General features: G+C 44.6%; 1 protein-coding gene across 3 annotated transcripts in view; it reads right to left on the bottom strand.

The window, feature by feature from the left end:
- Positions 1–13,732, bottom strand: part of LOC128687377 (uncharacterized) — a 32,030-nt gene that overhangs the window by 5,692 nt on the left and 12,606 nt on the right. Inside the window, exons 6-11 of one of the 3 annotated variants that reach the window (XM_053774821.2) lie at positions 8,064–8,876; positions 4,117–4,896; positions 2,654–2,733; positions 1,407–1,498; positions 1,194–1,311; positions 496–634 (exon numbers count right to left, since the gene is read on the bottom strand). In XM_053774821.2, the coding sequence (XP_053630796.2) occupies positions 496–634; positions 1,194–1,311; positions 1,407–1,498; positions 2,654–2,733; positions 4,117–4,896; positions 8,064–8,876 (2,022 nt within the window). The remainder of the gene's footprint in view (positions 1–495; positions 635–1,193; positions 1,312–1,406; positions 1,499–2,653; positions 2,734–4,116; positions 4,897–8,063; positions 8,877–13,732) is intronic. The other 2 variants (XM_070092663.1, XM_070092664.1) reach the window with 2 other exon arrangements.

Here is a 13,732-nt window from a genome sequence, read left to right as displayed (position 1 = left end):
GATTATAGTGTAATATAATATGCACTATTTTAAGACTGGTTTGCATATCAATGATAATTTATATTTTTTCTCAATTACCTGCTTTTATTTTACAATAATTGTACTAGAATTTCAGCCATTTATATTTATGTAATTACACATAGTAAGCTATTAATACCATCAACAATTAATCTTAATTCTCACAATTAATATTTTGAACTGGATCAGGCAGGGATGAGGGAAGAGGAGTAATAATGTGCCCTGAAAATCACCCTGCGTGATGGAGTGGAACCTGAATATCATTCTCTGTGATGGAGGATATTCTGAAAACCTGCGTTGTTTAATATAACCTGAGTAAACCATCCGGTGTGATGAAATACGATCTCAGAATCATCGTATGTGGTTGAGTACTACTAAAAAACTATCACATGTAAGGATGTATAACTCGAGCACCATTGTGCGTGATGGTGTGTGTTCGGTAAAAACTAATTTATATAATAGCAAAGAGGTACTGACGGTACTTGGTATGTCCCCAGCCCGATGCGATGCCCACACCACTGTCACCAAAGTCTTCAGGGTTGGCCAGACAGATGGGGGAGATTCTGTCGGAGAAGGTGGCAGGGCTCTTCAGCTCCACCAAGGCGATGTCGTTCTCCTGAGCACGTAAAACACTTTGTTACACTGGCGGAATAGAGCTGAACGGGGTTGTCTTATTACAAAAATACCACTGAGCAAGTTGTCTTATGACGAAAACACTTCTGTATGGGTCATCTTTTTGATAAAGACTGTACTGAACGGGTCATTTTATGACAAAAACACCAATGAGTGGGTCATTTTATAACAAAAACACTACTGAACGGGTATCTTGTTTTGGTAAAAACTCTATTCGGCTACTCAACTTCTGACAAAAAACAGCACTGAACGGGTTATGACAAAAACACTAATGAACAGTTCATTTTTGACAAAAACAACTTGGAACGGGTCATCTTTTGATAAACACCACTGAACGAGACAACTTTTGGCAGAAAACACTACTGAAGGGGTCATTTTATGACAAAAACCTGAGACAGACGACTTTTTTTCTGACGCATGTACCACCATCAACAAAACAAGTTATTTATATTTCTTGGTTTGGAAAATAGTTTTTTTTTTCTCTCTCTCTCTCCACACAATCAGATGGAGGGGAGGAATGGGGTGTGAAGTGAGGTACTCACCATTGTAAAACTGTCGAATTTCTCGTGAGTGATTACATTCTTGGCTTCGATGACCAGTGTACCTGGCTCCTGGACATTTAGATCATGCTCACCCAAGGTGATCTCCGTCTCACGGAACCTGCGGACATAAGCACCGTAGAGTGAGTGAGGTTGGCAGCTGCAGATATGTGAGAGCATGAGTAGCGTGGAATATGAAGGACATTGAGAACCTACCCATTAGGATAGCAGTGTCCGGCAGTAAGGATCCAGGATGGCTGAATGAGGACTCCAGCGCACATGACACTGTAACCCACCATCAGTTTGACCTGTTGGGAGGATAGTAATCAGATACGTGTAAATAGTTTATTACCACTAAAATTGGTGAGATATCAGAACTTTGCAGCTCAGTCCCTGGACCCATTATGTGCCTCTGTAATCTTTTGATTACCGACCACAGGATGGGTATGATGTGCAAAATATTAAACTAACTTAACTACTGGATTAGTGTTGTGCCAGTTATTGTGTGTGATCACCTAGTAGTACTCTTTAGGAGAATATTCTTCTTACAACTGAAAGGATGAGATTTCGATTCCCGAGGAGGGTAAAATGCACGGGTAATTCTCTGGTCTCACCGGTCTGTGTTCTAGCTTCTTGAATTTCGATGTATTATTGACCAAAATTGTTATTCTTTACTACTTTTATTTCCCTAACCATTCCTTGTTACTTGGTACCATGCTGGGAATATTACATTTGTTAGTGCTCACGATTATGTTTTTTTCCTGTAATGCTATTATTTCCAGGTATCTCTGCTGTTTGTTCTTTTAAAACATTAATTTTAAATGATAATTTAACTTTAAAATATCAATTTTAAAACACTGATTTGCAATTGGGTACTGTACTTGCCAGTTTGTGGTTGCAGAGGTCGATTCACAGCTCCTGATTCCGCCTATGCTTTGATCTTTCTGTTTTTTTTTTTGTTTTATAATTAATTGGAGGAACCCTTCTCTTCCTCAGATGAAACCTAATCTCTTTCCACTCCCCAGACACTGTATGGCCCTTATAAGTTTGGTGCCTTTCGTGAAAATTATAATTATTATGGTTTGCCCTGGCTATCTTGCTGGATGGGTGAGGCATCTTCAGTTATGGGTTTGGGGAAGTGGCAGGGAAGACTGGGGAGGAGGTGAAGGTTGGGGAGGGGGTAGATATTAAAAAAGGAGGGGAGGAGTTTTAAGGTAACGTTTTCAATCGTCTTTGTTTTTGAATTAAGGTCAGAAGTTTGGTGAGACCTTTAATATTCATTTTAACGACCTTGGTTTTGCTCTTGAGACCCCAATAATAAAGACAGCTGCTCCAAGTACAAAATCAATGAAGTACAGATACAGAGGCACAGGTACGCAAATAGGTGCAGAGTAACTGAGTAAGTAAGGAAGTAAAGAGAGCGAGTGAATGAGTGAAACTTGGGTTAAGAAAAACTTGCCTACCTGCCAGGGTAGCTCGCCCACGCTGGCTGGCTCTCCGCCGATAATTCTGGTGACACTGATGGGACCAGAGGAACACTTGCCTGTAGAACACACACACAAGCACACAGGTTAGTCTCACATCTACGCTAATGCACTCACGTTGTGGTGTTAGTGCATGCTAGTGTTTATGAGTGAAATGAGTTTCTCACTTTAACTCCATGTAAAAAAATCCAGCAGGGAGGAAGAGTGTTCTTCAAAGTTTTGAGAAGTACTCAAGCAGGGATGAAGTGCTCGTTTCGACAGACTCTGAAGTACTCCAGCAAGAAAGAAATGTTCACTTTGACTCCCCATAAAATACTCATGCAGGGGAAGAGGTACTGATCTGACTCCCTGAGAAGTACTCCAGCAGGGATGAAATGTTCGCTTTAATTACGTGTTCAAATGAAGGACTCACAGGAGAGAGAGAGAAAGAAAGAGAGAGAGAGAGAGAGAGAGAGAGAGAGAGAGAGAGAGAGAGAGAGAGAGTGTGTGTGTGTGTGTGTGTGTGTGTGTGTGTGTGTTTTTCCTGCTTCACCCTTCTCATTAATATTGTATTGGATTTGGAGAAGAACTACCATGTATGAGGTAATAGGTCCCTTACACTTAAGAAGAGCTTAACCAAGTAATACACATACAATTTGTTTCCCCCTCTCATAGTGAAGCTTAATCATAGTAACACAACTAAGATATGTATTTTTTTTTAATCACACCGGCCGTTTCCCACCGAGGCTGGGTGACCCGAAAAACAGGAAACAATTTCACTGATTCTCATTCAGTCATTATCTTGCCAGAAGCATGCTGACATCACAGTTCTGATAACCCTGTGAACTGCTACATCTCTACCCGTCTTATAGAGTGCAGACACTGTACTTCCCACTTACAGGACTCGAGTCTTGGAGGTGGAAAATAAAGCTGAACAAGGAAATGTTAGGGTGATAACCACTGCCCTCTCTAGGTCTCCCTTTCACGGGAAGTAACTTAATCCAACGGCTCTTGATCCAAGAAATTAGTTTCCCCTACTTGAATTAAACCTGAATACCCTAGATGTTGTATGACCTCGATGAATTTAGCGATTCCCCAAGCACAAAATAATAAACCAGAAATTGCCTGGTTTATTATTGCCGCTTTAGTTCACAGGAAGACCCTTTATTAAATTTAATTCATGTTAAGCGCTAAACTCACGTGGGTCATTTAGTGCAAGACGTGGTGGAGGCTTGATCCTCCTTTTGAGTGCGATGCAGAGGCACTTCCTATTGTACTCACCTAGGTGTATATTTGAACATACACTGATCCATTGAGTGGACTGGGTTTCTACCATAATGTTCTTAATAGTTTGACTGCCTCCCACATGATGGGTATGGGGTGCATAATAAATTTATTAAGCTAACTAGCTATGAAAAACCAGTGACTATACTGCACCTGGTGTCACAAAACTGTATACTCACTACAGAAGAGTCGAGGTCTTGTAGACGGTGGTCCAATAGGTGCAGGTCCTACAATGGGTTTAGGCGGTGCAATCGGAGCTGGTACCCCAATTGGAACGGGCACCCCAATAGGTTCAGGGCTGCCAATTGGCGCAGGTGGTTTAATTGGTTCAGGGGGCCCAATTGGTTTGGGTGGGGCAATCGGAGCTGGTACCCCAATTGGAACGGGTATCCCAATAGGTTCAGGGCTGCCAATTGGCGCTGGTGGTTTAATTGGTTCAGGGGGCCCAATTGGTTTTGGTGGTGCAATCGGAGCTGGTACCCCAATAGGTTCAGGACTGCCAATTGGCGCTGGTGGTTTAATTGGTTCAGGGGGCCCAATTGGTTTGGGTGGTGCAATCGGAGCTGGTACCCCAATAGGTTCAGGACTGCCAATTGGCGCAGGTGGTTTAATTGGCACAGGTGGTTTAACTGGTTCAGGTCCTATAGGTTCAGGTGGCCCAATTGGTTTAGGTGGTGCAATCGGAGCTGGTACCTCAATCGGACCGGATCCTCCAATTACCGCAGGTGGTTTAACTGTTGCAGGCATTCCGGTAGGTTTAGGTGGTCTAATCGGTGCTGGTACTCCAATCGGTACTGGTACTCCAACTGGCGCTGGGATTACAATCGGCGATGGTCCTCCAATCGGCGCTGGTACTCCAATCGGCGCTGCTCCTCCAATCGGTGCTGGTACTCCAGTTGGCGCTGGTATTCCAGTACCTTCAGGATCGGTATCAGGTCCTCCGACTGGTGGGCGCTGTTCTGTAACAGATCATTTGATTAATTACCGTAGTCTGTAAAGTTGTGGACTAGAACCACTTTTTTTTTTTTTGCTGTGCCGCCTGAAAGGTTAGTTTATTGTGCACCTTATGCTCATCCTGTGAGCAAAAGATCAACCAGACAGAGGGTGTCCTGGATCCGGTCAACTGCCCGAAAGGGACGGGTTCGCTGGAACGGCTGAAACCGACGCACTAGCGAAACCGAACCACTGTTTCTTTTAGGAGAGATTATTATAATCTTTGGGAAACGCTAAACATATATGAGTTACAATGAAGACGGGGACAGCTCCAGTTCTTTGGATCAAGGCCCTCCTTTCCAATCTTGAAGTGTGGTAAACAGAAAACTTACTTCCCCGATGTTTAGACTTAGGATAAGATAGAATAAATGCAGTGATGAAAGAAAATATATGAAATATTTATTCATTAGACTATATTTAATATGGCAGTAATGGAAGCAGTGTGTGTATCAAATGTGGAAAATATCTTCGTGGAGTCAAGTAGCAGTGGAGGGCAGTCTGTGGAGGTCCACACAGTTATGGAGGAAAAAGATAATGACGTGGAAAGAAAAGTGATGTTTCGCAGCTACGCTGAGCATCATGGCTGTGTTAAAGTTGAAAATGATGAGAAGTTGGAAAAAGAGACACAAGTGTATTATAATGCGATTCTTTACTGACAGAGTTTCGTCCACACATGTTTATCAAGTCACAATGAGGCTCACTGCGTGGGCGAAACGTTGCCAGTAAAGTATCGCATTATAAGAACATAAGAAAGAAGGAACACTGCAACAGGCCTACTGGCCTATGCGAGGCTAGTCCCACCGACTTAAGCCAATGCCTTGACCTGTGTCGTGTCGGTATATTCTACCACTACTTTCCATAATGAATAGTTGTTGATGTCCAGCCTTCTTTGAAGCCAAGCAAGGTGCCTTAAGTTGTACCTAAAATCTGGAACACCCTACCTGAAAACTCTAGAACTGCAGACACACTCATCACTTTCAAAACTACAGTTAGAAAACATCTTATCTCCCTGATGCACTCCGACAACTAACTACATGATAACCACCTGGTGGTTCACAATTACACTCACCGTAAATTGTGAGTTCATTACCTTTGTAACTTGCTCAGCTATCAAAACTTTGAGGCCCAGTCCCTGGACCCATTATGTACCTCTGTAATCTTTTGACTACCGCCCACAGGATGGGTATGGGGTGCATAATAAATATATTAAACTAACTCACCCACTGACTATAAACACAGAAATACTAATCTTAATCTTAAAATAATGAATCCTAACTAGTCATAAGTTTGCCTATGATACTCCAATATAGACACTTTGTATTGTGCTAAAACAAAAGCATTCACATTGCTAAACTCACAAATTATGATGCAGTCACTTAGCCTTAATACCATAATCTGTAAGGATTTAATGTTAAGAATTAATCTAAGTCTGCCCGAAATGCCTAACCATGCTAGGTGTCCTAGTGGCCCCCTCTGTAATTAGTATTTTATAACATGTAAACCACACAATATCCAAATCCTGTAAACCCCACGTTGTAATCCTTATAGAGAATAGACTTGATTGATTGATTGATGTCTTAGTCACACAGCAATCTCTTCCTCAAATTATGTATGTTGATGGTTCTGTTCACCAATCTGCTGTTGTCTTACAGATGGCTCTCACATAGAAACTGGAGCACTTATCAACATGTGGGCTTCTACCCTTCAAGCCGAACACTTAAATGCGTCCATGTATCTAAGGTTGGCACGCTAATTATAACTAATTCTATACCATCCATAAATGCAGGTGAGTGTAGAGCGTAAGGTCAGAAGACCAAGTTAGTGGAACCACCTGCAACATGGGCCAGTGGGCCAACTATAGATAGAGTTTAACAGTGTTATACCAGTTTCAGTGCTAGCATTCGGGTTTAAACTGGGTGCTGGTAGCATCATTTTAAGAGCAAAATTTGAAACATCTGGTGTCTGTTGTACTTGAGAGATACTAAAGATAGCATGCTTGTGATAGAGGCCAGAGACAGGTAAGGCAGGATTGTAGAGAGTGGTGTCAGAGTACACCTTCTGTGGATTCCATCTCACATTAGTCTTCAGATGCTCACAGCCACGGGAGCTTGGGTTCGATTACCGGGTTGGATGATACGTGTGAGCAAGTCTCCTTGCACCTACTGTACATTTTCAATTACCCAATAAAAAAATTGGAAAGTGGACAGCCGATATCTGCAATCTACGGCTCAGCCGGGTTGTAGTAAGTGGGCTTGCAGGCCGCTAGAACCAACAGCCTGGTTGACCAGGTCACGAGGGAATCCTGGGAGTGTTAGTGGTATCCTGGACGATGGTAGTAGACCTTAGACAGAGCCAGGTTTGGAAATGTGCTGTTGGGATATAATAATATTTGGCAAGAACTGTTTAAAACCAGAAAACTGTGTCAAAACCAGAAAACTGTGTCAAAACCAGAAAACTGTGTCAAAACCAGAAAACTGTGTCAAAACCAGAAAACTGTGTCAAAACCAGAAAACTGTGTCAAAACCAGAAAACTGTGTCAAAACCAGAAATCTGTGTCAAAACCAGAAAACTGTGTCAAAACCAGAAAACTGTGTCAAAACCAGAAAACTGTGTCATATAAAACTGTGGCAAGAACTGTTTAAAACCAGAAAAAATGTGTCAAAACCAGAAAACTGTGTCAAAACCAGAAAACTGTGTCAAAACCAGAAAACTGTGTCAAAACCAGAAAACTGTGTCAAAACCAGAAAACTGTGTCAAAACCAGAAAACTGTGTCAAAACCAGAAAACTGTGTCAAAACCAGAAAACTGTGTCAAAACCAGAAAACTGTGTCAAAACCAGAAAACTGTGTCAAAACCAGAAAACTGTGTCAAAACCAGAAAACTGTGTCAAAACCAGAAAACTGTGTCAAAACCAGAAAACTGTATCAAAACCAGAAAACTGTGTCAAAACCAGAAAACTGTGTCAAAACCAGAAAACTGTGTCAAAACCAGAAAACTGTGTCAAAACCAGAAAACTGTGTCAAAAACAGAATTCTGTCAAAACCAGATTGTGTCAAAACAAAAAGAATTGTGTCAAAATCAGAACTGTGTCCAAACATAAAGAATTAGTACAGGGAAAAGTCGTTAGTCGTACCAGTCGTTGTCGCGGTAGTCTCAGGATCTGCCGTTGTGGTCGTGGTAGTGGTGACGATCTGGGTGGTTGTGGTCGTGGTAGGAGTGGTCGTGGTAGTAGTGGTGCTAGGAGTGGTTGTGGTAGTAGTGGTGGTAGGAGTGGTTGTCGTAGTAGTGGTGGTAGTGGTTGTGGTGGTCATACCTTTCGTGGTGGTGGTAGTGGTGGTGCTTGAGGTAGTAGGACTTGTTGTGGTGGTTGAAGTACTGGTAGTAATAGGAGTTGTTGTGGTGGTTGAAGTACTGGTAGTAGTAGTAGAACTTTCTGTGGTGGTGGTTGAAGTACTGGTAGTAGTAGTAGAACTTTCTGTGGTGGTGGTTGAAGTACTGGTAGTAGTAGGACTTGTTGTTGTGGTGGTTGAGGTGCTGGTGGTGGTAGAATTTGGTGTGGTAGTGGTTGATTTGATAGTAGTGGTCGAACTCGTTGTGCTAGTGGTAGAACTTGTCGTCGTGGTAGTTGAGGGGGTGGTTGAGGTGTTGGTAGTGGTGGTGGTTGTAGTGTTAGTACCTTTCATGGTGGTAGAGGTTGTGGTCGAGGTGCTGGTAGTAGTGCTTGTGGTGTTGCTAACACTGCTCGTTGTTGTGGTGTTGGGAGCTGGAGTGGTGGTGCTGATGCTAGTTGTGTTGGTGGTAGTCGTAGTAGTAGTGATGGTTGTGGTATTAAGCATCACGCTAGTCGTCTCAGGAGTTGTTGTGATGTCTAGGACATTATCATCACCGAAGATCGTGATAGGTGAGGCAGGGTGAGTGAGTCCAGGAACCAGAGTTGTGAGGCGCCCTGCAGGCAGTAAGAGCACACTCACAACACTGTAGTGATAGTCACACACACACACACACACACACACACACACACACACACACACACACTGTTTGGAACCCGCACTTGATAAAGCACGTCAAGAAACTAGAGAAAGTACAAAGGTTTGCGACAAGGTTAGTTCCAGAGCTAAGGGGAATGTCCTATGAAGAAAGATTAAGGGAAATCGGCCTGACGACACTGGAGGACAGGAGGGTCAGGGGAGACATGATAACGACATATAAAATACTGCGTGGAATAGACAAGGTGGACAAAGACAGGATGTTCCAGGGAGGGGACACAGAAACAAGAGGCCACAATTGGAAGTTAAAGACACAAATGAGTCAGAGAGATAGTAGGAAGTATTTCTTCAGTCATAGAGTTGTAAGGCAGTGGAATAGCCTAGAAAATGACGTAGTGGAGGCAGGAACCATACACAGTTTTAAGACGAGGTTTGATAAAGCTCATGGAGCGGGGAGAGAGAGGGCCTAGTAGCAACCGGTGAAGAGGCGGGGCCAGGAGCTAGGACTCGACCCCTGCAACCACAAATAGGTGAGTACAAATAGGTGAGTATACACACACACACACACACACTAACACACACGCGCGCCAGGAGCTTGGACTCGACCCCTGCAACCTCAACTAGGTGAGTACACACACACGCACGCACGCACACACACAGAGGCTGCTGAGTGAGCGAGATACCTCAAAGGCGATGGGGCCGGATAACATCTCTCCGTGGGTCCTGAGAGAGGGAGCAGAGGCGCTATGTGTGCCCCTAACAACAATATTCAAACCATCTATCAAAAACGGGGAGATTACCTGAGGTATGGAAGACAGCAAATGAAGTCCCAATTTTTAAAAAAGGAGACAGACATGAAGCACTAAACTACAGACCAGTGTTACTGACATGTATAGTATGCAAAGTCATGGAGAAGATTATCAGGAGAAGAGTGGTGGAACACCTAGAAAGGAATGAGCTTATCACCAACAGCCAATATGGTTCCAGGGATGGGAAATCCTGTGTCACAAACCTACTGGAGTTCTATGACAGGGTGACAGCAGTAAGACAAGAGAGAGAGAGAGGGGTGGGTAGACTTCATTTTCTTGGACTGTAAGAAGGCGTTTGACACAGTTCCACACAAGAGATTAGTGCAAAAAACTGGAGGACCAAGCAGGGATAACAGGGAGGGCACAACAATGGATCAGGGAATACTTGTCAGGAAGACAACAGCGAGTCATGGTACGTGGCGAGGTGTCAGAGTGGGCGCCTGTGACGAGTGAGGTTCCACAGGGGTCAGTCCTAGGACCGGTGCTGTTTCTAGCATTTGTGAACGACATGACGGAAGAAATAGACTCCGAAATGTCCCTGTTTGCAGATGATGTGAAGTTGATGAGAAGAATTCAATCGGACGAGGACCAGGCAGAACTACAAAGGGATCTGGACAGGCTGCAGGCCTGATCCAGAAATTGGCTCCTGGAGTTCAACCCCACCAAGTGCAAAGTCATGAAGATTGGGGAAGAGCAAAGAAGACCGAAGATAGAGTACAGTCTAGCTGGCCAGAGACTACAAACCTCACTCAAGTAAAAAGATTTTGGGGTGAGCATAACACCAGGCACATCTCCTGAGGCGCACATTAGCCAAATAACTGCTGCAGCATATGGACGCCTAGCAAAACTAAGAACAGCATTCCGCCATCTTAATAGGCCCATATTGGAGTATGCGGCACCAGTTTGGAACCCACACCTAGCCAAACACGTAAAGAAACTAGAGAAAGTGCAAAGGTTTGCAACAAGACTAGTCCCAAAGCTAAGGGGTATATCCTACGAGGAGAAGCTAAGGGAAATCGACCTGACGACAATGGAGGACCGGAAAGATAGGGAGGACATGATAACGACATATAATATACTGAGAGGAATTGACAAGGTGGACAGAAACAGAATGTTCCAGAGATGGGACACAGCAACAAGAGGACACAGTTGGAAGTTGAAGACTCAGATGAATCACAGGGATGTTAGAAAGTATTTCTTCAGTCACAGAGTAGTCAGGAAGTGGAATAGTTTGGGAAGCGATGTAGTGGAGGCAGGATCCATTCATAGCTTTAAGCAGAGGTATGATAAAGCTCATGGTGTGGGGAGAGTGACCCAGTAAAGGCCAGTGAAGAGGCGGGGACACAAGCTATGAATCGACCCCTGCAACCACAACTAGGTGAGTACAACTAGGTGAGTGCACACACACACACACACACACACAGGAAGTATTTCTTCAGCCACAGAGTAGTCAGTAAGTGGAATAGTTTGGGAAGCGATGTAGTGGAGGCAGGATCCATACATAGCTTTAAGCAGAGGTATGATAAAGTTCACGGCTCAGGGAGAGTGACCTAGTAGCGATCAGTGAAGAGGCGGGGCCAGTAGCTCGGACTCGACCCCCGCAACCTCAACTAGGTGAGTACAACTAGGTGAGTACACACACACACACACACACACACACACACACACACACACACACACACACACACACACACACACACACACACACACACACACACACACACACACACACACACACACACACACAAACCTTCTGGAGATTTATGATAAAATAACAGAAGTAAGACAAGAGAGAGAGGGGTGGGTTGATTGCATCTTCTTGGACTGCAAGAAGGCCTTTGACACAGTTCCTCACAAGAGATTAGTGCAGAAGCTAGAGCATCAGGCGCATATAACAGGAAGGGCACTGCAATGGATCAGAGAATACCTGACAGGGAGGCAACAACGAGTCATGGTACGTAATGATGTATCACAGTGGGCACCTGTGACGAGCGGGCTCCCACAGGGGTCGGTCCTAGGACCAGTGCTATTTTTGGTATATGTGAACGACATGACGGAAGGGTTAGACTCAGAAGTGTCCCTGTTTGCAGATGATGTGAAGTTAATGAGGAGAATTAAATCTGATGAGGACCAGGCAGGACTTCAAAGAGACCTGGACAGACTGGACACCTGGTCCAGCAAATGGCTTCTCGAATTTAATCCTGCCAAATGCAAAGTCATGAAGATAGGGGAAGGGCACAGAAGACCACAGACAGAGTATAGGCTAGGTGGCCAAAGACTGCAAACCTCACTCAAGGAGAAAGATCTTGGGGTGAGTATAACACCGAGCATGTCTCCGGAAGCACACATCAATCAGATAACTGCTGCAGCATATGGGCGCCTGGCAAACCTGAGAACAGCATTCCGATACCTTAGTAAGGAATCATTCAAGACACTGTACACCGTGTATGTCAGGCCCATACTGGAGTATGCAGCACCTGTTTGGAACCCGCACTTGATAAAGCACGTCAAGAAACTTTGCGACAAGGTTAGTTCCAGAGCTAAGGGGAATGTCCTATGAAGAAAGATTAAGGGAAATCGGCCTGACGACACTGGAGGACAGGAGGGTCAGGGGAGACATGACAACGACATATAAAATACTGCGTGGAATAGACAAGGTGGACAAGGACAGGATGTTCCAGGGAGGGGACACAGAAACAAGAGGCCACAATTGGAAGTTGAAGACACAAATGAGTCAGAGAGATAGTAGGAAGTATTTCTTCAGTCATAGAGTTGTAAGGCAGTGGAATAGCCTAGAAAATGACGTAGTGGAGGCAGGAACCATACACAGTTTTAAGACGAGGTTTGATAAAACTCATGGAGCGGGGAGAGAGAGGGCCTAGTAGCAACCGGTGAAGAGGCGGGGCCAGGAGCTAGGACTCGACCCCTGCAACCACAAATAGGTGAGTACAAATAGGTGAGCACAGACCTCACTCAGGGAGAAAGACCTTGGGGTGACCATAGCACCGAGCACGTCACCGGAGGCACACATCAACCAAATAACTGCTGCAGCATACGGGCGCCTGGCAATCCTGAGAATAGCGTTCCGATACCTTAATAAGGAATCGTTCAAGACGCTGTACACTGTGTTTGTTAGGCCCATACTGGAGTATGCAGCTTCAGTCTGGAACCCACACCTGGTCAAGCACGTCAAGAAGTTAGAGAAAGTACAAAGGTTTGCAACAAGGCTAGTCCCAGAGCTCAGGGGAATGTCGTATGAGGAAAGGTTGAGGGAAATCGGACTGACGACAATGGAGGACAGAAGGGTCAGGGGAGACATGATAACGACATACAAGATATTGCGGGGAATAGACAAGGTGGACAGAGATAGGATGTTGCAGAGAGGGGACACAGAAACAAGGGGTAACAACCGGAAGCTGAAGACTCAGACGAGTCACAGGGACGTTAGGAAGTATTTCTTCAGTCATAGAGTCGTCAGGAAGTGGAATAGCCTAGCAAGTGACGTAGTGGAGGCAGGAACCATACATAGTTTTAAGAAGAGGTATGACAAAGCTCAGGAAGCATAGAGGGAGAGGACCTAGTAGCGATCAGTGAAGAGGCAGGGGCCAGGAGCTAAGTCTCGACCCCTGCAACCACAATTAGGTGAGTACAATTAGGTGAGTACACACACACACACAAACACACACACACACACACACACACACACACACACACACACACACACACACACACACACACACACACACACACACACACACACACACACACACATGAAAGGTGCTCCGTGGCTCAAGGTTTATCTGAAAAACAAGACATAATAACGTTGAGAGAAGTGGTGTTTGCAATTCGTGAAGCGCTAAACTCGTGCGAGTCATTCAGAGTAAAGTGGATGAGGCTTGATCCTCCATCTGCTAACTGATGCCCAGTCGCTGATCCACCAGGCTATTGGTGCGTGTGTGTGTACCTGGAGTACCTGGAGAGAGTTTCGGGGGTCAACGCCCCCGCGG

This window comes from Cherax quadricarinatus, chromosome 40, assembly GCF_038502225.1.
Source record: "Cherax quadricarinatus isolate ZL_2023a chromosome 40, ASM3850222v1, whole genome shotgun sequence".
In the NCBI taxonomy this organism is placed as follows: Eukaryota; Metazoa; Arthropoda; class Malacostraca; order Decapoda; family Parastacidae; genus Cherax; species Cherax quadricarinatus.
Note: the sequence above shows the minus strand (reverse complement) of the source record. Positions and strands in the feature narration are given on the sequence as shown.